The 24209-nt window shown below is 40.8% G+C and overlaps 1 protein-coding gene across 4 annotated transcripts in view; it reads right to left on the bottom strand.

Annotated features, from left to right (window-relative positions):
• appa (amyloid beta (A4) precursor protein a) overlaps nucleotides 1-24209 on the bottom strand; it is a 197616-nt gene that overhangs the window by 46956 nt on the left and 126451 nt on the right. For 2 of the 4 annotated variants that reach the window (XM_073044836.1, XM_073044839.1), the window contains exons 6-7: nucleotides 23685-23863; nucleotides 11770-11937 (exon numbers count right to left, since the gene is read on the bottom strand). In XM_073044836.1, the coding sequence (XP_072900937.1) occupies nucleotides 11770-11937; nucleotides 23685-23863 (347 nt within the window). The remainder of the gene's footprint in view (nucleotides 1-11769; nucleotides 11938-23684; nucleotides 23864-24209) is intronic. The other 2 variants (XM_073044837.1, XM_073044838.1) reach the window with 1 other exon arrangement.

Here is a 24209-nt window from a genome sequence, read left to right as displayed (position 1 = left end):
AGAAAGGAGGGAGGGAGAAAACAGGGAATTATAGACCGGTTAGCCTGACGTCAGTGTTGGGAAAGATGCTGGAGTCAATTATAAAAGAGGAAATTACGACACATTTGGATAGCAGTAGAAGGATCAGTCCGAGTCAGCATGGATTTATGAAGGCAAAATCATGCTTGACTAATCTTCTGGAGTTTTTTGAGGATGTAATTATGAAAATGGACAAGGGAGAGCCAGTGGATGTAGTGTACCTGGACTTCCAGAAAGCTTTTGATAAAGTCCCACATAGGAGATTAGTGGGCAAAATTAGGGCACATGGTATTGGGGGCAGAGTACTGACATGGATTGAAAATTGGCTGGCTGACAGGAAACAAAGAGTAGCAATTAACGGGTCCCTTTCGGAATGGCAGGCTGTGACCAGTGGGGTACCGCAAGATTCGGGTCTGGGACCGCAGCTGTTTACAATATACATTAATGATTTAGATGAAGGGATTAAAAGTAACATTAGCAAATTTGCTGATGACACAAAGCTGGGTGGCAGTGTGAAATGTCAGGAGGATGTTATGAGAATGCAGGGTGACTTGGACAGGTTGGGTGAATGGGCAAATGTATGGCAGATGCAGTTTAATGTGGATAAATGTGAGGTTATCCACTTTGGTGGCAAGAACAGGAAGGCAGATTACTATCTAAATGGAGTCAAGTTAGGAAAAGGGGAAGTACAATGAGATCTAGGTGTTCTTGTACATCAGTCAATGAAAGCAAGCATGCAGGTACAGCAGGCAGTGAAGAAAGCTAATGACATGCTGGCCTTTATAATAAGAGGAATTGAGTATAGGAGTAAAGAGGTCCTTCTGCAGCTGTACAGGGCCCTGGTGAGACCACACCTGGAGTACTGTGTGCAGTTTTGGTCTCCAAATTTGAGGAAGGACATTCTTGCTATTGAGGGAGTGCAGCGTAGGTTCACAAGGTTAATTCCCGGAATGGCGGGACTGTCATATGTTGAAAGATTGGAGCGACTGGGCTTGCATACACTGGAATTTAGAAGGATGAGAGGGGATCTGATTGAAACATATAAGATTATTAAGGGATTGGACACACTGGAGGCAGGAAGCATGTTCCCGCTGATAGGTGAGTCCAGAACTAGAGGCCACAGTTTAAGAATAAGGGGTAGGCCATTTAGAACAGAGATGCGGAAAAACTTTTTCACCCAGAGAGTGGTGGATATGTGGAATGCTCTGCCCCAGAAGGCAGTGGAGGCGAAGTCTCTGGATGCATTCAAGAGAGAGTTAGATAGAGCTCTTATAGATAGCGGGGTCAAGGGATATGGGGAAAGGGCAGGAACAGGGTACTGATTGTGTATGATCAGCCATGATCACAGTGACTGGCGGTGCTGGCTAGAAGGGCCGAATGGCCTACTGCTGCACCTACTGTCTGTTGCCTGCAACTCACCAACCCTGATCGCGTGTCTTCAGAACGTGGGAGGAAACCAGAGCAACTGGAGGAGTGCCATGTGATTACATGGAGAAAGTACACAGTCCTTACACAGTGGCGGCTGGAATCAAACCCCTGGTGGCGATTGCCGGCGGGTAAAGCGATTGCACTAATCCCTAACGTCATCAAGAATGCAGAAGTAAATAGTGGAGGGAGAGTCCTTAAATGGACCAGAATCAGGTTTATTATCACCAGCAAGTGATGTGAAATTTGTTAATTTAGCAGCAGCAGTTCAATGCAATACATAATCTAGCAGAGAGAGAAAAATAATAATAAATAAAATAAAACATAATAAATATACAAACAAATCAATTATATTGAATAATTATTAAAAATTTGCAAAAACAGAAATACTGTACATTAAAAAAAGTGAGGTAGTGTCCAAAGATTCAAGGTCCATTTAGGAATGGACGGAGAGAGGAAAAGGCTGTTCCTGAATCGCTGAGTGCGTGCCTTCAGGCTTCTGTACCTCCTATCTGATGGTAACAGCGAGAAAATGGCATGCCCTGGGTGCTGGAGGTCTTTATATAACTTTAAAGATTCCCAAAGAAATGCATTTTTGATTCAGCCAATTTTCCTCATTTGAAATAAACTCATCATTTCTTGCAATTAAATGCATATTCTGTCACTCTGTGATTGTTTAATATCCATTGTGAAAGGAACTGCCTGGAGAGATAATGTCAGTAGTTGAAATTATATCAAAAAGGGAATTTAAAATGCTGTAGGCATACCTATGGCATAAGTGAATATGAAGGGTGCTCGGCAGCTACAAAGGTTATGGGATTCTTTAAGGTCAATCTCTAAGGGAGTTTAGAAGTGGTTAAAGATTAACTGTGATTTAATATGGATTAACTGGACCTGTTCAGGTAAACGTTTTTGTCCTTTGGTGAGCGTAGTCTCAATTTTTTTTAACGCATTCATTTTAAATCAAAGTTCAAAGTAAATTGATTATGAAAGTACACATACCTGTATGAGGTCACATAATACATTGAGATTCATTTTCTTGCAGGCATTTACAGGGTGAAAAAGGAATACCGTAGAATTTATAGGGTGGCACGATAGCACAACACATTACAGCATGAGCTGTCTGTAAGATCATCTTTCAATTACTGTGGCGTGTATATTTTCCCTGGGTTTTCTTAGAACGGGTTCCACGCTGTTTTTGTGTTTTGTGGCTGCCAATATGTATTCAGGGTTGTACACTATACTCATACTTTGATAATAAATGTACTTTGAGCCTCTACCACATGGGTTTCCTCCAGGTGTCCCGGTCTCCTCCTACATTCCAAGAGACGTATGTTTAGGGTTATTTAGTCGTGGGTATGCCGTGTTGGCAGCTGAATCATTGCGACACTTACAGACTGCTCGGCTTAATCGCTGGTTTCATGTGATGCAAACGACACATTTCACTGTTTCAATGTACACACAACTACAGCTAAGGAAGAACTATACATGAACAGAAACCGTCAAAAGGCAAATGAAGATAAAATAAATACTGAGAACATGAGTTATAAAGAATCCTTTAAAGTGCCCCATTAATTATAGCAGAGGATTGTGGAACAGTGATATCACATTTGCAAAGTCTGCAGGTTTGCAATCAATGATGTAATCAGTACACAGACAGGGAAAGAGGAGCAGACCATGGACTGATCTCAGATTCATAAGAGACAGCTGTGTGGGGGAGGCTGGGACACTACAGCTAGGCAGCATCTAGGAACAAATGAAAGCTGAGTGGAAGTGGTAGACAGCAGAGAAGAGAAGCACTGGGGGAGGCGTGCAGATTAATGAAACTAAGCATGGATGTGGCTATATTTCCTTGGGAGCTTGAGGAGATTTGGTATGGCAAATTTCTACAGATGCACTGTGGAGAACATTCTAACTGGCTGCGTCACTGTCTGGTATGGGGGTGGCTACTGTGCAGGATTGCAGTAAGCTGCAGAGAGTTGAAAGATTACTCAGCTTCATCATGGGTACTAGCCTCCATAGTATCCAATACACCTTCAAGGAGCGGTGCCTCCGTAAGGCGGCGCCCATCACTAAGGACCCCCACCACCCAGGACATGCCCTTTTCTCATTGCTAGCATCTGGGAGGAGGTGGTACGGGAGCCTGAAGGCACACACTTAATGATTCAGGAACAGCTTCTTCCCCTTTGCCATCCGATTTCTGAATGGACATTGAACCCATGAACAGTACCTCACTACTTTTTAAATTTATTTTTTTGCTCTGTTATTTAACTATTTTATATATATTTTTTACTGTAATTCACAAATTTCCCAAATACACCTGATTACACTTGATTCTGAACCAAATGTAACCTGGTACGCTGTAGGTGAGGGCTGCATGATGCGAAGCCAGGCAAGTATTAACAAAAAAAAAACAAGATTTCCTGTGGGAATGAAAAGCAGCAAAGATGACATACTCAATTTGAGCCTCTCAAATTTGAGGGTAAGCTTAATCACTTAATATTAATAAATTCTCAGGAAAATTTATTGGAGTACCTCAACACACGAGGAAAGAGATCAAGTCAAAAGAGGACTTGTACAATTGAGCCAAGGCTCCAACAAGCACATAACTGCCTGGATTAGAGGGCACACGCTATGAGAGTTTGAACAAACTTGGGTTATTTTCTCTAGAGCAGCAGAGGCTGAGGGAAAATCTGAAGAGGTTTACAAGATTATGAAAAGAATAAAAAAAAAGTAGACAGATTGTATCTTATTCCCAGGGTTGAAATGTCTAATACCAAAGGACATGCATTTATAGTGGTGGTTGCCTGGAATAAACTGCCTGGGGTGGAGTTAGAGGCAGATACATTAGGGATGTTTAGATAGGCACATGGATGTGAGGGAAATTATAGAATATACGCATTATGTACGCAGAGAGATTAGTTTAGTTGGCCAATTGATTACTAATTGGGTCAGCAGAAAACTGTGGGCCAAAGGGCCTGTTACTGTGCTCTACTGTTCTATGTTCTATAATGGAAATGACCGAGAATCCTTGATTTCTGCACATTAACATTTTGATATCAGACGTCTTTCTGAAATTAAGTCATCTACTGACTGTTCAGGTCAAGGTCAGTTAGCTACATCTACGTACAGTATGCATGTAGATCAATTAGTTTAGCTGGGTCATATTTTGCCCTTGAATGGACGGATTACCATATTCACTCACAACGCTGCCTAAAGAATCAAGTTAATTAGACTTCAATGTTATTGGCAAAGCAGAAAACAAGGAAAATCCTACAAAATGTAGTGGATATGGCCCAGTCTATCACGGGTCAAACCCTCCCCACCATTGAGCACAGCTACATGGAGAGTTGTTGCAGAAAAGCAGCATCCATCATCAGGAACCCCCACCATCCAGGCCATGCTCTCTTCTCGCTGTTGCCATCAGGAAGGTGGTATAGGAGCCTTAGGACTCACACCACCAGCTTCATAAACAGTTATTACCCCTCAATCATCAGGCTCTTGAACCAGAGAGAGGATAACTTCACTCAACTTCTCTTGCCCCAAAACTGAAATGTTCACACAACCTATGGACTCACTTTCAAGGACTCTTCATCTCATGTTCTAATTTTTTTTCTTCTGTATTTGAACAGTTTTTTGCCTTTTGCACACTGGTTGGGTGCAATCTTTCATCAATTCTATAATGGTTATTAGATTTATCGAGTATGCCTACAAGAAAACAAATCTCAGGGTCCTATATGTACTTTGATAATATATTTACTTTGAACTTTACAAACAATAGCAACCAACAATTTATAACACAATCATGTATATAGCCGTCAGCAATCAACAGTTAGCACAAATGTCAATTATCAAACTTAAATAAATGTGAACGTATGAACAGACTCAATAATTATCAACAGAAGCAGGAGAGCAGGGAAGGCCATGTAACAGATGTTGTGCAGGGACAGTTAGGGTATTACACCTGAGTGAGTCTTGTTGAGAAGCTGGATAGCTACAAGAAAGAAGCTTCAGAGATGACGTGTAGTCTTGGTGAAGATGGACTTGTAGCATCTCCCTGATGACAGTTTGATGAATAGGTGACTGCTCTCAGACAGCATACTTTTAATCTAGCAAAAAATGTTGCGCTACTTTTGGGAAAATAAAAATAGGTGGCCCATTTTCCGAGTAACATTATGTTCAAGTGGTTGGGGTACTAAACAGGGATATGGAACAGACACATTAATGTAAGTGCAGACGCACAAGTCTCTAAGTGTGCCAATGTCCATATTGCACACTAGATGTTTTTTGTTTTTCATACCTTTCTTTGTAAACTTTAGAAACTGTGGTACGTGAAAAATCCCAAGAGATCAGTAGCTTCTTAAATACCCAAAGCACCCCATCTGGCACCAACAATCATTCCACAGTCAAAGTCACTTGGATCACATTTCTTTACCATTCTGCTGCTGGTTTTGAACAGTATATAAACCTCTTGACAATGTCTGCATGCTTAAATATATTGAGTTGTTGCCACATGATTGGCTGATTAGATATTTCCATTAACAAGGTGTACAGGAGGTACCTAATAAAGTGGCTACCGATTGTAGGGCCCAATTCTGGCACAAAACAGCCACTGTGGTTTTCCAGTAGGTATGTAACCCAAGCCAGACCAAGGGGCCAAAGTAGAATGTATGAGCTGCCATGGTAACCGAAATTGTGATGTTACCCTGTTTTGTATTACTAAAATTATCAGAATCTCTGATGTTTTCACTTTAACTTATCTCAACAAGATTATCATGTCTGACTAAATTCACCTCAAAACAATTAAAATTCCCCATAGCAACTCACACAAGGATTAGGGAAAGAAATCTCAAAAGAAAAGTTTAATTAAGGGAATCAAGAAACACAGACAAGTTAAGGACTTGAATGTCTCATTTACAAACACGGCAAAGTTTGAAGGGCTTCTTTCTTTGTTCTCAGGGGAATAGCTTGGGGCAGGAGTCAGCTACTCTAACTAAAACACATGGCAACCCTTCCGATGAAATACTTGATAGTGAAGAGAGAGGGCTGAATCAGGGGAAAGATCATTGAAATATAGTGAAAAAAATCAAACCAAGCAAGATTTTTTGGGGGGAAAAACAGGTGCCAAGGGCCTTCTTTTCAGATAGTGAGCTAAATTAGCATTTTAGACTAATATCATTAGAATTAATTCATCACAGGCAAAGCCCTCCCCATCACTGAGTACAAGGAGTGATGCCACAAGAAAGCAGCATCCATCAGCAAAGACCCCCACCATCCCCGGCCATGCTCTTTTCTCTCTGCTGCCATCAGGAAGGAGGTGCAGGAACCTTAGGTCTCACACCACCAGGTTCAGGAAAAGTTATTGCCCCTTAACTATCACACTCCTGGCCCAGTGTGGATAGCTTAGTATGTATGTACGTATGTATGTATTTTTTAATATTTGTACAATTTGTCTTCTTTTGAACACTGGTTGTCAGTCTGTGTGTAGTTTTTCATTGATTCTATTGTGTTTCTTTGTTCTACTGTGAACACCTGCAGGAAAATGAATGTCAGGGTTGTATATAGTGACATATTTGTACTCTTATAATAAATTTACTTTGAACTTAAAAATATCTATTGAGTAAGAAAATATTAAATTTGTCAAATGAAATGACACTATAAATGCTAATGTCGTAGTATGGAAAATCTAAGAAATACTGTCTTGTACCTAGTTTTATGACATGGAATGAATTATTAATCAGATAGCTTTTGAACAAAAGGAAATGCATGTGTGGATTTCAGAGAGAGGATTAATAGTCAATTCATTTAATGTTTTGGCTCTAGTCGTGCTTCTAAGTAATGAGATACCAAGCAGTGACGGGAGTCATCTGAGTACAAGAGACCTGGATACTGTCATAAATTTAAAGACTAAGGACGTAAATTCAGCTTAAAATACTTCGGCCCATAGTATTTGTGGAGATGAAATCCCTGTACACACGCGGATGTACTTTAAACGGCCTTCTATTTCCTCTCCTTTTGTTTCTGTTCAAGGTGGCTTTCCCTGACTGACAATTCCTAGTGTTCTCAGATGTTAGATTCTTTAAAGAAACATTCCTCTTCACCTTGAATCTCTTCTTATAGAGTGAAAGTATATTCGGATGGGAATAGTGGGATGTTTACATTTTGATAATGTGTTTATCTTTTGTTAAATTATGTTATTGAATTCATTTACCCAATTATAAATTCCAGTATCTAATTAACATCCACACAGGGAATATCCCTATTGACTTTGGCGTGAGGTAGTACAGTGCTCTGCAATACCTTAGATATATTCTTGCAAATTATTTACATAAATTTCTCACTCTTTCCCATACGCAGTGATGACCCAATTTCAAAAATTAATAAGGCTGGTTGATTTGACAGCTACATGATCTCAGAATCTAATGAATTATCTATATACCCACTGCCCTACATGTGTAAACATTTGAATAGAAGACTTCTGTTGGCATGTGAGCATTAAATGCATTTAGAAGATTAGTTCTTGATGTTAACTGGTCCACTGGTCAGCCTTAATGAGCCATCAACACACATTACACAGGAGATTTTGCAGATGCTGGAAATCTTGAGCAACACACACAAAATGGTGGAGGAACTCAGCAGGTCAGCCAGCATCTATGGAAGGGAAGGGGGAGGAGGAAGAGGAGGAGAACAAGCTGTCATTAGTCAGGGAATGAAAGGATATGGGGAGAAGCCGGGAGCTTGGGGCTGAGAGAGAAAAGGATCAGCCATGATGAAATAGCAGAGGAGACTCAACGGGCCAAATAGCCTAATTCAGCTCCTATATCTTATGGCAGGTGATAGGTGAAACCAGGTGCCAAGCACAGAAATGAAATGTCACAAAAGCAAAAGTAATCCTGAGCAAATGGCCACATAGGCAACAATCACTGATTAAGAAGTAATATTGGTTGGGTATTCTCAGAAGGTTTGTGTGTGATCTCTTTGGGGAATACAGAATAAGGAAGACATATTGGCTATGTGTAAAGTTTAATAAGAGCCTGAGGGGCAACAGTTTTTTTTTTAAATACAGCCGGAGGTGGTAGATATATGGAATTAGCTGCCAGAGGAAATGGCTGAGGCAGGTAGATTTAAAAAAATGTTAATACATGGACAGATATATGGAAAACAAAAGTTTAGAGGTATATGGACAAAGTGCTGGCAAATAGGATTAGCTTGAGTATGCATCTTGGTTGACACAGACTATTATGGGCTTTTGTCTGCGTTGGTGCAACTCTATGCCTATGTTGGTAAAAACTTGCTTGTGTTTCTGTAACTCTTGAAGTTTATAAATATTGTTTGCCTTGTATAAAATGAGCGAGCTGCACAAATGCTTTCCACTATTTAAACAGACAGGCCACCATTTCTGGCAACAACTTATTTCAGTCATGGAGTCACACAGCACTGGAACAGGCTGTGTGGCCCACCATCACCACGCTGACAACCAAGTACCCATCTATGGTGTGGGACGACCATTAGTCATGGATTACACTAATTGAATTGGGCAGACAGAAAATCCAACAGGAAGCCTCAAAGCCAGAAGTTTCAGCTTGAAGCTTAGAAAAGATTAAGATTACGATATTTCAAAAAGAAGGAGCACATTATTTGAATGGACTATGACTGGTTCCTTAAGGTTGTTACAGCCAGGGATGGGAGTGGGGATAAGTTCCCACTACCTATTAAAATTGGGATACCTGTTATCCTAATGGCATGTGTCTCAAATAGCCTCTGACAAACAATCCAGCTCGTGACCTTCACAGGTGCCTCAACTATTAAGCCCGGTGGAACCATTTCTACTGACAGCAGAAGGGGCAAAGGTGAGTTACTGATGCTGGTCATTTTCTTTCAGCAAAATGACTGAGAGAAGTGTATAAATTATCGTGCTCAAATTGTCAGGGTAATGGAAACCCATCAAACATACGCCTGCACTCAAGTGTAAAAAGTGTGATTTCCTGAAAGAAGCACCAAGGTCCTTTTCAATCATAATTTTCAAATTTCCATCCTTTGGAATAAGTTCACACTCACCTGTCATCGAATGGGGCTAAAGAGATAGAAATTAGTCTCCGTCACAGAACACACTCAAAATGAAATGCTCATAAAAGTCATTGCGCTAAAGTTTGCATCAACAGGTTAAAGAGTAATGGTTCACTTTATTGTACATTGAAACCAGAGTGAAATGTAACTTTTGCGTCAACGACCAACAAAGTTTGAGATGGTCTGGGGGCAAGCCACAAGTGTCGCCATGGTTCCAGCACCAACATAGTATGCCCACAACTTACCTCCCCTCCCCATCCACCTCATACATCTTTGGAACGTGGGAGGAAACTGGAGCCCCTGGAGGAAGTGCATATGGTCACGGGGAGAACGTACAAACTCCTTAAAGACAGTGGAGGGAATTGAACCCTGATCTTATAGCTGGTGCTATAAAGCGTAACATTACCACTACATCTTGGTAGTTAACAGTGAGGGTCACCATTGCAGAGAAGGAATTATTCTCAGTAACCTGAGTTTCTCATATGCACAGTTAAAATATTGAAATTCAGAAACTGGTTTCGTGTGATCTGCTGTCATTAGATGAACTTGCTGTGCTCTTTACTAAGAGTTTAGAATTGGGTTAATTCATCAGATTTTCAGCTTTGAAGAAAAGCGTTCTTGTAAAAACATACTGAATATGTTATCTTCTAAAAATCAAAATTTTAAACAAAGCACTAACAATTACCAAACAACCTCTCAAACCTTGGAAAACCAATTACATGTGCATGTGGAATGTCAGACCATTCAAATAAATATTTGAAAATATTTAGCATTTTTAAGCTTTGATGTTTCAGTTTCTATCTCAGTGTTCTAACTTCACTTCACTCTCTGTAAACAAAGTAAAAAAAATGAAAGTTTTTTTTTGCCATCTGCGTTGCTGCATCAATGTTCTTCAGTCTGACTGGCTACTCACCAGCATGATGAATTCAGTACTGCCAGATACCACTTACCTGTGCCACCTTGTAACTGACTTGCAAAGGGAAAGCTAATGTGACAGACAGTGCTCAACTACTCTTGACAGATTTCTCCAAGTGGCATGCTGGGTGTAGGTTCAGCTGGTTATAACATTATTACTGGGACTGTGCAGTTTAAAACCAAAGCACTAGATATTCATTTCCTATAATAACTTGTTTGACAACAAGAGAAAATCTGCAGATGCTGGAAATCCAAGCAACACCCACACAATGCAGGAGAAACTCAGCAGGCCAGGCAGCAGCTACGGGAAAGAGCACAATCGACATTTCAGCCTGAAACATCAACTGTACTCTTCTCCATAAATGCAGCCTGGCCTGGTGAGTTCCTCCTGCATTTTGCGGGCACAATTTGTTTGACACTCACCAACATTTTGTAGCATTTGGTTTTAAACATTTTGATGTTTAAAACCATAAGACATAGAAGCAGAATTAGGCCATTTGGCCCATCGAGCCTGATCCACCATTCCATCATGGCTGATTTATTACCCTTCTCAAACCCATTCTCCCGCCTTCTCCCTGTAACCTTTGACGTCCATACTAACCAAGACCAAGCTCCATTTAAAATTCTTTTGTGCTTGTATTTTTAAGAGATGCACCAACGTAACGCTTTTAAAAAGGCTGTACATTAATATCTGCTGTTACTATGTTTTTGAAACAAGAATGGAAAATTGGAAGAGACTTCATGAAACTGTCATGCTGGTGCTGAAACTCAAACTATATGTTATCCATGCCAAATCTTTTACTATGGCAAAGAACTGTAATATATGCTTCAACACAGTCCAGAAAGGTTCAGCAGTTTAGAGGGAGTTTAATTTCACCTAATCACTTTTATGTACACTGTGAGGCTAGCATTGCAATTTCCTTTGTCTCTTCACATTTCACCCAGCTGGTCAGCTAATTAAAGCTAGTTGTTATAATTGCACTTAGCCTTTCAAGCAGAGTTAAGCTCTCGCAAGTACTTTGAATCAGAGTATGCAGACATATCAAATCTCAATGCACAACATGTTAAGGAAATGGAGAAAAAACATGAGTGACCCAATAATAATTTGACAAGTTCCAAGCAGAGGGTTTCAAAGCACATAATCCAAGTTAGGACAGACAGAAAGCAGTTAGTACACAGCAGTTGAAGGAGTTAAGAGGAAAACAGCTTGTGTAAAGCTTCACTACAAGAGTTAGCTTGGCAAGTCACAGCACTTGCCCTACAGCTAGACAGCGGAAAGACTGGTTGAGGCTTTCAGTGCTGAGCGACACAGAAAGACTGCAACCAGCTGGAGGTTTCACTTACTGACGCTGTTACAGACGGACAAACAGTACTCCTCGGAATCAAAATTGTTCCTGTTTCCTCCGCAGCCACCATAAATGAACTGGGCACACTTTCCTTCACTGACGTCAAAGTACCACCGAGGCATCATAGCTCTACAAGGCCCAGTCTCCGCTTGCTCAGAACACACTTCTGAATGTGAAAAATGCGAGGATTTTTAATCAGGGGAGAAAAACAAATTCACAAGAAAAAAAATCACCTTTGTTTAAAGCCCACAGCAAGTCAAATGAATTTGCTTTAAGAACCTTGGTAACTCAATTCTATTTCGGATACCATTGAATTTTTATTAGCTTTGAATCATTGATTGAAACCCTTGTAAAACACAGTGCTTTAAAGGTTATTGGCAGCTTGGTTCAGTGGCCAATAGAATGGCTAATGCTGTGTAAAGAAAGTCTCCTTTGAAGTCACAGCTGCAAAGAGAACACCATGGATTTCTGTGCCCTGGGTTTCACCTAAGATGATTCTGGATTTATCTAGATAAGGAGGACCACACAGGACTGAGTAATGTTAAATTAGCCTCTCCACAAAAATGGCTATTTGCTGACCAAACAGTTTTTTTGCACTGTCTTTGTGTCTGGCGAGTGCAAAATGGAACCAATAACCAAGATTGAGGATTTATTGGTGGGATGGAAATAGATGCACAACACCACTATTTTGCTATCACAACTTGTAACAAAATTTTCTTCAGATTCAGTATTATTTATCACGTATACATCTCAACATACAGTAAAATGTGCCATTTGTGTTAACAACCTCTCTCATTCCTCTCACATGGGATAGAGAAGCATTGATTTTCTCTTTCATTTTGGAGAGGCGGGCCTTCCTGAGAAGGCCAACACTTCTCCGCTGTCCTTAATGACCTCATGAAGGAGTCACGAATACATAGCAGTTATTAGGACGCTACTACAGCTTCAGTGACCAAACTTTAATTCCATCACATATACATTCTCTTATGAGTTTCCTCCCACATTCCAAAAACGGACAGGTCAGCTGTTAATTGGTCATGTGGGTATAATTGGGCAGCACGGGCTCGTTGGGCCAGAAGGGTCAGTTAATGTGCTGTATCCCTATAAGAAGGCGGCGGGGGGGGGGGGGGGGGGGGGAAGCTGCCATTTTGAATTGGCGCAGCTCTTAGGTACAGCATGAGAGTTGAAGATGCTGTCAAAATTCTTTGCAATGACCTGCAGTGCATGAAGTGAATGGAACAAACTACAGCCATATAGAGTGCTGGGCTGTGGAGGGAGTAATGTTTTGTAGTGATGAATGGGTTCAACAGAATCCATAATACCTTTCCAAAATAATCATTCTTCCATTTCATCCCAGACAGTAAACACCCAATGACCACTGAGCTGTATGACAACAGCCCTTCTGAGAACAAGGAAATTAAATCTTGGATGACAGCATTCCTTTTTCTTGGCCTGAATGATCTTATCCCGACCTGGTGCCTACACAATGACATGCATTTCGGATGAATGGTTCACTTACTAGTAAGACTGTTGCAACAACCATCAAAGACCATAAAACACTGGAGTAGAATTAAGCCGTTTGACCTGTTGATTCTGCTCCACCGTTCTATCACGGCTGATCTATTATTCCTCTCACCCCATTCACCTGTCTTCTCCCCATAACTTTTGATGCCTTTACTAATCGTGAACCTATCGATCTTTGCTTTAAATGTATCCAATGACTTGGTCTCCACAGATGTCTGTGCCAATTAATCCACAGATCCACCACTCTCTGGCTAAAGAAATTCCTCCTTATCTCTGTTCTAAAGGGACCTTGTTGTATTCAGCCACTGTGACCTTTAGTCCTAGACTCTCCCAATATTGGAAACATCCTCTGCACATCCACTCATTTCACTCCTTTCAATATTCAATAGGTTTCAATGAGATCACCCCACTCCCCATTCTTCTGAACTCCAGTGAGTACAGGCCCAGAGCCATCAAATGCTCCTCATATGATAACCCTTTAGTTTCCGGAAACATTCTCACGAATCTCCTGTGGACCCTCTCCAATACCAGCAGATCCTTCCAAAGATAAGGAGAGCAAAACTGCTCACTGTTCATGAGTCTTCCCTCATTTTTAACCCTTTAGTTATCAAAACCTGGGTAGATAATTACTCATGGAACTCAGTGATTAATCTATACTTGAGATTTCTACAAGAGGAAACTTTGAAAATTAGTAAGATTTGCTTCTAGTAATTTTTACATGGTTCCGAATAATTACATGCTGAGTATAAAAGCATAGGTTTAAACATGGCATCGAGAATGTTTACCTGACTGCACAAATTCCTCCAAAATCTATTACAGGTTGAGTACTCCTTATCCAAAATGCTTTGGGCAGGAAGTGATTTGAATTTTGGAATATATAATGAGAATGCTTGGCAATGCTATACCAGTAAGCAGTCTTTGTCCGACTCTTGTTGATCACACTCATGTATTTAACAGTAAAAGTTATAACATAACATTATGTTTTTTAATATACACACACATCAACAAAATTAAACTATGATGTGTACAGGGTAACAGAAGCAGCATTGGGTGAATACCTGAATTAGCTGTTGAACAGCAACAAACAATGGCAGGCTTTCAATCTCCACCTATAATATCGTGCTTGATTAAAAGGTTACAGAACACTATTGTTTTTTTTAGTTTTTACATAAGGTGTAAAAACCATCATCATAGTTCTGGTGCTAGACTTCCCTGATCAGCAGACACTTCAAAATTTTAATGCCATGCCTTCTTAAATTTCTGCAACCAGCCTGCTGAATATTCACGATTACCTTCAATTTTCAGTTTAGGATGATAGATCTTTGCTTGTTTCATGATCAGCATACCTTTAAGTGGCCTATGGTTCACTCTAATGCTGTCAAATCCACTCTTTCGATACATGGCCGAGATCTTCATTTCTCACTTTATGCAGTGTTTTTCAATTTTTCATTAACTTCTGTTCATTACATATGCGAGATCACTTCTTACTAGTGTGCAGAGACATGCACATTGCCTGGGAAACCTTCTCAGCGTCTTCCGGAATTTTCCATCTGTGATATCATGTCAGTACAAAATTTTTTTTCGAACTTTGGAGGTTTTTGGATTTTGAAATTTTGGATAAGGGCTACTCAACCTGTACAAGGCTTTGTTTTGGCAGAACATTGTAACCTTCTTGTTGGTGCTAGTTTAAAAGCTGAATGGCTGACTGCCTGAGGAGTCAACAAGCAATTTAATGAAGTGCTCCAGCAAGAATATCATGTTCCTTTTCCATCAGATACAGTCTGCTGTCAGGCTCTACCTCTGCAGAACTGAAGTACCAGGTTTGAAACAAGGCTCTGGCAAGTGAAAGGTAAGCTGGGAGCAACATCATTACCAGGCCTAATCATACTGGTCGGTGGATACCAAAGCCTTAAGAAAATATATAACAATGACACTGCTCTTTCAGAGCCACACAAGTTGAGCAAAAACTCATATTTGAATCCTTAAGGTTGTTTTAATATTTTTCCACAAACATTTCTAAATCTGCAGTATAATGTAGCAGCGAGTTACATGAATGTTCTACCCAGCTCTTGATAAGGCAAAAATATGAGGAAAGACTCATGACTTCTTACAAAGCAAAACCCAACATCATGAATGGCAGTGATGCTACACTACCCGATGCCTTTTATGCTCGCTTTGAAAGAGAGAATAAAACCACGGTTATGAGGATCCCTGCAACATCCGATGACCCTGTGATCTCTGTCTCAGGGGCTGACCTCAGGCTACCTTTCAAGAGGGTGAACCCTCGCAAGGCAGCAGGCCCTGATGGAGTATCTGGTAAGGATCTGAAAACCTGTGCCAACCAACTGGCAGGAGTATTCAAGGACATTTTCAAACTCTCACTGCTACAGTCGGAAATTCCCACCTGCTTCAAAAGGGTAACAATAACAGTGCCGAAGAAGAGGAGTGTGAGCTGCCTTAAAGACGGTCAACCAGTAGTGCTCACATCTACGGTGATAAAAGTGCTTTGTGAGGTTGGTCATGGCTAGAATCAGCATCTGTCTCAGGAAGGACTTAGACCCACTGCAGTTTGCCTATCGCCACAAAAGGTCTACAGCAGACGCGATCTCAATGGCTCTCCACGCAGCCTTGGAGCACCTGCATAATGCAAGTACCTATGTCAGGATCCTGTTAACTGACTAGAGCTCTTTTCTACAGTCCTGATCAAAAGGCTACAGAACTGAGACCTCTGTACCTCCTTCGGCAACTGAATTCTCGACTTCCTAACTGGAAGACCACAATCTGTGCAGGTTGGTAATAACATTTCCACCTCACTGACAATCAACACCAGTACACCTCAGGGATGTGTGCTTAGCCCCTGCTCTATTCTCTCTACACCCAAGACTGTGTGGCTAGGCACAGCTAAAACAGCATCTATAAATTTGCTGACGACACAACCATTGCTGGCAGAATTTCAGATTGCGGTAAAAGGGCGTTCAGGAGCAAGTTAGTGGAGTGGTGTCACAGCAACAACCTTGCACAATGTCAGCAAGACCAAAGAGCTAACTGTGGACTTCAGGAAGGGTAAGACGAGGAATCAGAAGTGGAGAGAATGAGTAATTTCAAGTTCCTGGCTGTCAATATCTCTGAGAACCTATCCTGGTTGCAACATATTGATGCAGCTATAAAGAAGGCAAGATAGTGGCTATATTTCATCAGGAACCTGAGCAGATCTGGTTTGTTAATTAACGTACTCAAAAACTTCTACAAATGTACTGTGGAGAACATTCTGACTGTCTACATCATTGTCTGGTACGTGACTACAGCACAAAATCAAAATAAGTTGCATAAACTTGTAAAATTAGTCAGTTCTATCATGGGTACGAGCCTTTGCAGTATCCAAGATGTCTTCAAGGAGTGGTGCCTTAGGAAGGCGGCATCCATCATTAAGGATCTCCACCACCCAACCATGCCCTCTTCATGCTGCTATTGTCACAAACTCAGCGATTCAGCAACAGCTTCTTCCCACTGCTATCCAATTTCTAAATGGACATTGAACCCATGAATACTACCTCACTACTTTTTTTTTATTTCTGCAATACTTACTGCAATTGTTTTTCTTCTCTATATTTATTTATCATGTATTTCAGTGCACTGCTGTCGTAAAGCTAACAGATTTCTCAACGCATGCCAGTGATATTAAATCTGCTTCTGATTCTGAACAGTGAGCAGTTTTGGACGCTGATTGGAGGGAGTCCACAGGAGGTTCACAAGAATAATTCCGGGAAGGAAAGAGTTAACATGAGGCGCATTTGATAGCTCTGGGACTGTAGTTTAGAAGAATGAAGGGGGAGCTCACTGAAACCTATCACCCTCCTCCCACCACTGAATTTTCTCAGGAGCTAACCTGTTCAAGCACCACAGCAACATTTCATTCCCTGTCAGTGCTCTGGCTGTTGCATGACTAAAGATAAAGAAATCAGCTTCACTTATCACATGTACATCAAACATGCAGTGAAGGTGTCACCCAAATCAAATCAGTGAAAATTATGCGGGGCAGCATACAAGTGTCGCTACACTTCCGCCACCAACATAGTATGCCCATAGCTCATTAATCCTAACCCATATGCCCTTGAAACGTGGGAGAAAATTGGAGCATTAGGGGAAACCCACACGGTCATGGGATGAACGTACAAATTTCTTACAAAAAGTGGCTGTAAAGCATTGTGCTAGCTGCTATGCTACTGTGCTGCTATGAGACGATTTAAGTCTTTTAATACCTTGCAGAGAGTTACCTTGCATCAATCTACTTAAGCTAGTAATTTTCCTTAAAAATGTATTAGACAGTATGTTCAATAGGTTATCCAATCAGGAGCACCCTGCAAACAGCCTGATGTATTGAAACTAATTACTATACAGACACACCGGTCTGACTAAAACCTTTTAAAAACAAGCAGGCTGATAACATAGAACCTCAGCTTTTCCAAATTAGAATTGGTTATTTTCACAGGAAGCAGTGAATTTAATTCTAAGGGGAAACATCACAGATTATATAAATTACAAACAAACAAATCAAACCAAAGGCCAGGTTTTTTTCACTGGTTTATTTTACATTTTAAACACACAGAAATTTTTTGGGCCTAGCTTAGTGGTTGGTTTAATTATTAAATGTGAGGGAGTAGAATGCCATCCTGTTGCTTTAGTAATTAAAACTTAATTTTAAAATTCAAAGTGTGACGTAATCCGATTTGTGGTTGTTCTTGACATGTAGTGATTAGCACAATGCTTTTCATACCAGCAAGCCGCATTCAGTTCCTGCTGCAGTCTGTAAGGAGTTTGTATGTTCTCCTCATGACTGCGTGGGTTTCTTCCGGGTGCTCCGGTTTCCTCTCACAGTCCAAAGACATACTGGTTGGTAGGTTAATTGCTCACTGTGAATTGTCCCATGATCAGTCTGGGGTTAAATTGGGGGTTGTGGGGCAGCGTGGCTCAATGGGCCGGAAGAACCTGTTCCGCTCTGAATCTCAATAATAAAATTAACAAACAAATAAATAAAATTTGGCTCAAAAATAGCAACAGGCAAAGAAAGGCTGCTGAGCTGTGGTACATGCTCAATAAATTTTAGTGCTGCTGTCTGCCACTAACTGGAGCCTTAATAGTTATTCCACTTAGAGGAGAAGGTTTATGAAATTTCATCAGGTCATGGGTTTGTAAAGGTCGTTTCAATAATGAAAAAATAATGTCCACATTTTCCTTCATCTTGACATGCAGCTTCTAATTGTCCATGTGGACTGTTCAAAGGATTCAACAATTCAGCGCTCTCCAGCCAGTAATACACAAAATTGAACAAAGATCCGCACTTTTTTGCTACATAATGGTTTTTTCCTTTGTTTCCCTCATTCTTATGCCTTTAGTTGAAACACTATTGTAAACATTGAAAGTACTGATGGTCTATACCCGAGAGTGAAGAAAGAGCCAAAGTTTGACTGATTTAAGTGCCGGGCCAGATTGGAGAGATTGGGTACAGGCTGAATCGAGGCACTGGGGCTCAGGCCCGAGAGCGCGGAACGAGCTGGAGTTTGGCCAATTAAGTGCGGGGCCAGATTGAAAACATCAAGCTGTCAGGGCTGGAGGTCAGGAACGGGCCACTGTTCAGCTTGCTGCTTGGTGAGGTTTACTTGTCTCTTCACTGAACTGTGGTTGTGGCCTGCAACTAACCTGGACTGGCTGTGGCTAACTTTGTAGCTGTGAACTCACTTTTATGAACTTTAGTTCTGAATGCTATATACTTTTTATTATTTACCCGATTTGTTCTTCTTTCGCTCACATTAGGTGTTTGATGTTTTGTTTTAAAATGGGTTCTATTGGGTTTCTTTGTTTTGTGACTACCTGTAAGGAGACAACTCTCAAGGTCGTACATAGCATACATACTTTGATAATAAATGTATTTTGAACTTTGAACTTCTTCCATTAATCTTAGAAGGACTCAGAGATCAAATGCATGGAGAGTTTTGCAAAATGATAAAGTATTTCCACAAATTACTGTATGAGCCAAATAATAACACATTCAACTATCCACTTTAATATGAATTCCTGCACTCCAGTGATGTGTGGGTTGGCTAGTGTATTTGAAGGGAACAAGAACACCGCAAACAGCCAAACATAAGCTTTGAAAATTGCTTGTTGATTAACCAAATTTGCTCTAATTCTGCTTATTGAAATCCAATCCATCACAAAAGCTTATTGACAGAAAGTAAATGATCAAATGCTGAACGAGGAAATTACTTTCTTAGTTCCAAAGGTTAAAGCCTCAGAATCTCAGGGTTGTATATGGTGACATATATGTACTTTGATAATGCACTTACTTTGAACTTTAAAACCTTAGTGTAATCTCACTTGCCACGTGGATCATCATGTCCAAACAGCAAACAGGGCCACACAGTTGGCGTTGTGAATGGCTTATGGTCTAAATTCAATTGAGTGCTGAATTTGTTATTCTGCCATTTCATTGAATTATACAGAATGGGCCAAAGCCACCAGTGTTCTCTTCACTGGTTCTTTGAAAACTGTTCACTTCAATTGGACGCTAATTCATCCTCCAAAATGGAACAAATCTATTAAAATGACTCCAACTACCTTAATGCATCCCGTATCATCTAAAATACTGTCATAATTTTCCCCTCTGGTACTTTTTGTTGATTATAAAACCATAAAGCAATAAGATGTGTGAGTAGAATTAGCCATTTGGCTCTACCATTTAATCATGGCTGATTTAGTTTTCTTCAGCCCCATTCTCTCGTCTTCTCCCTGACACCTTTGATGCCCTACGATCAACCTCCGCTTTAAATATACCAAATGACTTGGCCTCCCCAGACATCTGTGGCAATTAATTCCACAGATTCACCACACTCTGGCTAAAGAAATTTCTTCTTATCTTTGTTCTAAAAGATTGTCCTATTCCGAGGCATTGCCCCCTGGTCCACAACTTTCCCACAATTGGAATAATCTTCTGCACATCCACTCTACCAAGGCCTTTCAATATTTCGTAGGTTTCAATGAAATTCCCCTCAGTATTCATCTTGTGATTTTTGACCCATTTAGCTGAGGGGATGGTTATGGCCTGCATCATAATTTTAGGCCTTGCCCATAATCTTCTTTTCTATGACAGAAACAAGCCACAAAATTGAAATCCTATACAAATAGTACATGACATATATCACGCTCTATGGCCCAACAGCTGTCCTGCAAATGGTGCCTGGAATTGTATGCAAAACTCAAGCTGCAGCCTAAACTAGATGTTTAGTATGGCTGAAGGTCTGACAAGTGTTTACAGATTTATGTTGTAAGCTTTCTGGCAGGCTACATCATGACCCCGATATGGACAGGAAAGCAAGAAGCTACACAGAGTGGTAAATTCAGACAAGTCCATCACAGGCAGAGCAGTGCCCATCATCTGCATATCTATGAGGCAATGTCGGGCACCTATCATCAGGAACCGTCAACATCCAAGCCAATGCAGCCATAAGACAAGAGGTACAAGGGCCCACAGACCCACAACTTGCAGTACAACAGCCTCTTCCACACTATCACCCAGTTCCTTGGCCAAACCATAAAATTTCCTACTACCTTGAACTATATTATTTTCCTCACTCTTATCCCAGCACAAGTTCTTTGTTTTGCACGCACAAGTAATCTATAATATAGGTCAATTTACATTAATTTGTGTGCCCTCGTTTTATAATGTATGGTGTTGCTGGTCCAACAAAAAGCTAATTGTCATAACATTCATACCAGAGAGGGGGCACTTTGGTCCACGGTGAAGTATAGAACATAGATAGACCAGTAGAGCACAGTAGGGGTTTGACCCATGGTGAAATATACAACATAGACCATAGTACAGACACTTTGACACACAATGTCGTGCCTTCCTACATAAACCTACTCGACACAATCAGTCTACCCCTTCCCTCCTACACATTCCACAACTCTGCACTTTTCTGTGTTCATGGAAAACTGAGTGGCTGTGAAGCATTACATCGATAGATCTACCCATTCAATCTGAGATGATAGGCACCCACACATCCTAGACAAAATCTCAATTAAAATGATTTAATTCCACTGCAAATTTTAACTGGTCAGTGAAGAGAATTAACAATTCATTGATTCCGTTTTTAACTGAAGGGATAAATCTCGTATCTTATAAGTGCCAAGTCAGATGCAAAGAGCAGAATCAGAACTGAATTCAGAGACCATAAAGGCCAAAAACAGAATAAATATTTAACATTTAACTGAGCCACTAGCGAGAAAGTGTAGAATAGCTTCTAGCTGCGCTCTTCTAAATAACCAATGATGTCATTAAGCTGGAAAGGGTGCAAAAACGTTTTAAGAAAACATTGCCAGGACTCGAAAGGTCTTAGTTATGGGAAATACTGGTCAGGCTAGGACCTCATTCCTTGGAGCGTAGAGGGGTCACCACAGAGGTGGATAAAAGCATGGGGGACATGGAACAGAGGAACTTACTCAGTATTTTTACCCAGGGCTGAGCAATCAAGAAATAGAAGGCATAGATTTAATGTGAGAAGGTAAGGATGTAAAAGTGACCCCAGGGTCGACTTCCTTACACGAGGGTGGCGTGAATATGAAATGAATTGCTAGAGAAAATGATAGTTAAATTAACATTTTATAATAACATTTAAAGACATTTGGACAGGTACATGGATAGGAAAGGTTTAGAAGGATATGGGCCACACTTGAGGGACATAAATTGGATAAGTGCAAGCAGTTTTCCCCCCACTGTGGTAGGTGAGCCTATAACTAGAGGTAATGAGTTAAGGGTGAAAGATGAAATATTTAATGGGACTAAAAGGCTTCTTCACTCAGAGGGTGGTGCGAGTGCGAGTTGCCAAAGGGTTTGACTGCAACAGGTAGAGGATTTTGGGTAAGTACATAGTCAGGAGGGGTATGTAGTGCAGGTGCGGGTCGATGGGACCCCAATAAACAGTTTGGCATAGAGTAACTGGACCTAATGACCTGTTTCTGTGCTGCAGTGCTCTATGACTCACTCATGTCTGACACTTTGCGTCATGAAAGTCATTATACCCACAAACAGGATCACCACTATCAGCAAAGAAAAGGCTGAAATTTAAATAGCCTTGATGCTGACTGCTGGGGGGGAAGATCCTCCCTGTCATACCCCCACCCGCCTGCCTGATAAAAGTTAGCCTTGATATAACCTGAACTGGCACAGGACTTTTACTGGTTAATGCAGAACAGAGCATCAGGAAACAAATAGATTGTGACATCAGAGTGCTCAGTTTCTCAGAATAGCCCAAGGATGAAAACCCAGCAAATCAACGATTTAAATTCAATCTGCTATGAACTATAGATAGACACAATCCAAATGTCATGAGTGAAACATAACCGAAAATATCTCGCCACTTCTTCAGATCTAATGGTAGAATGCATTCTGAAGATGGCAAAGTTGAGTTAGCCAGTTGACTATTAAGTATAGTTTGCCCAAACAGATCTATGGCTCTTCCACACTGTAGTCAATTAAGAATACAGAAACATGAATTAGACATTTAAAATCTACAATGATCTCAATGTCAGAAAGAGGATTCATTCCAACAACACATGACTACTACCAACATTTCCTTTTATTCACTTCTAAATTGTCTATTTTGGAAAAAGTGCAATAAAACTATCCCACTCCTACCCCTTGTTCTAATCATATCCTTCACTCTAGTGGATGGCCAAGCTCAGTGAGCAAGCTATGAGACTATAAGACATGGGAGCAGAATTAGGCCATTCAGCCCATTGAGTCTGCTCCGCCATTCCATCATGGCTGATTTATTATCCCTCTCAACACCATTCTCCTGCCTTCTCCCTGTAAACTTTGACACCCTTACTCCTGAAGAATATATGAACCCCTGCCATAAATATAGACAATGAGCTGATCTGCACAGCAGTCTGTGGCAGTAAGTTCCAGGTTCACCACCCTCAAGCTAAAGAAATCTCATTTCTGTTTTAAAGGGACATCTACTGTGCCCTCTGGTCCTAGACACCCCACTCTAAGAACCTTCCTCGCCGTGTCCACTCTATTCTATAGGTTTCAATGAGATCCCACATCATTCCTCTAAACTAGAAGAGTACAGGCCTAGAGCCATCAAGTGCTCCTCACACGTTAACCTTTGCATCCCCAGGATCATTCTCATGAACTTCCTTGGACCCTCTCCAATGCCAGTACATCCTTAGATAGGGCCCAAAACTGCTCACCATAACCAGTGCCATCATTAGCATTATCATAGCATTTAAAACAGTTTAAATCAATTCAACATGGTCAAAAAAACTGACTGTGATTAAGAGTTCACATACAGTGACTGCCTAAAAAAAATCGATAGTCTACATTACCTCTCACAACTTCTTCAATTGCTTCTGTGGTAGTGGTGGTGCTACTGGTTGTATGCTCGGTAGGATCCTCATACTGATCCTCAACTTCATCAAGGTCATTGTCATCTTCATCATCAATATCGCTTTCCTCTTCCTCCTCCTCCTCCTCCTCTACAGGTTGCTCTTCAGCTACTTTGTCACTGAAATTAAGTTTGGAATAGTTAATGAAGCTGGATCGTGGTATCAATATACTTTTGCAATATAAATGCAATTTCTCTGTATAATCTAAGAGGCAAAAAAAGCAACAGTGCTCTCAGCCCAATACAACACAGACACACCCCTTTTCTCCACCAAGAGTATCCACAGGAAGTGCTGCCTCAAGAAGGCAACATCCATCATCAAAGATCCCCACCACCCAGGCCTGGCCATCTTTTCACAGCTCCTGTCAGGCAGGAGGTAGAGAAACCCGAAGTCCCACACCACCAAAGTTCAAAGTATGTATACATTCTACAACCTTGAAATTCATCTCCTTACAAGCAGCCACAA

This window comes from Hemitrygon akajei, chromosome 5, assembly GCF_048418815.1.
Source record: "Hemitrygon akajei chromosome 5, sHemAka1.3, whole genome shotgun sequence".
Classification (NCBI taxonomy): Eukaryota; Metazoa; Chordata; class Chondrichthyes; order Myliobatiformes; family Dasyatidae; genus Hemitrygon; species Hemitrygon akajei.
Note: the sequence above shows the minus strand (reverse complement) of the source record. Positions and strands in the feature narration are given on the sequence as shown.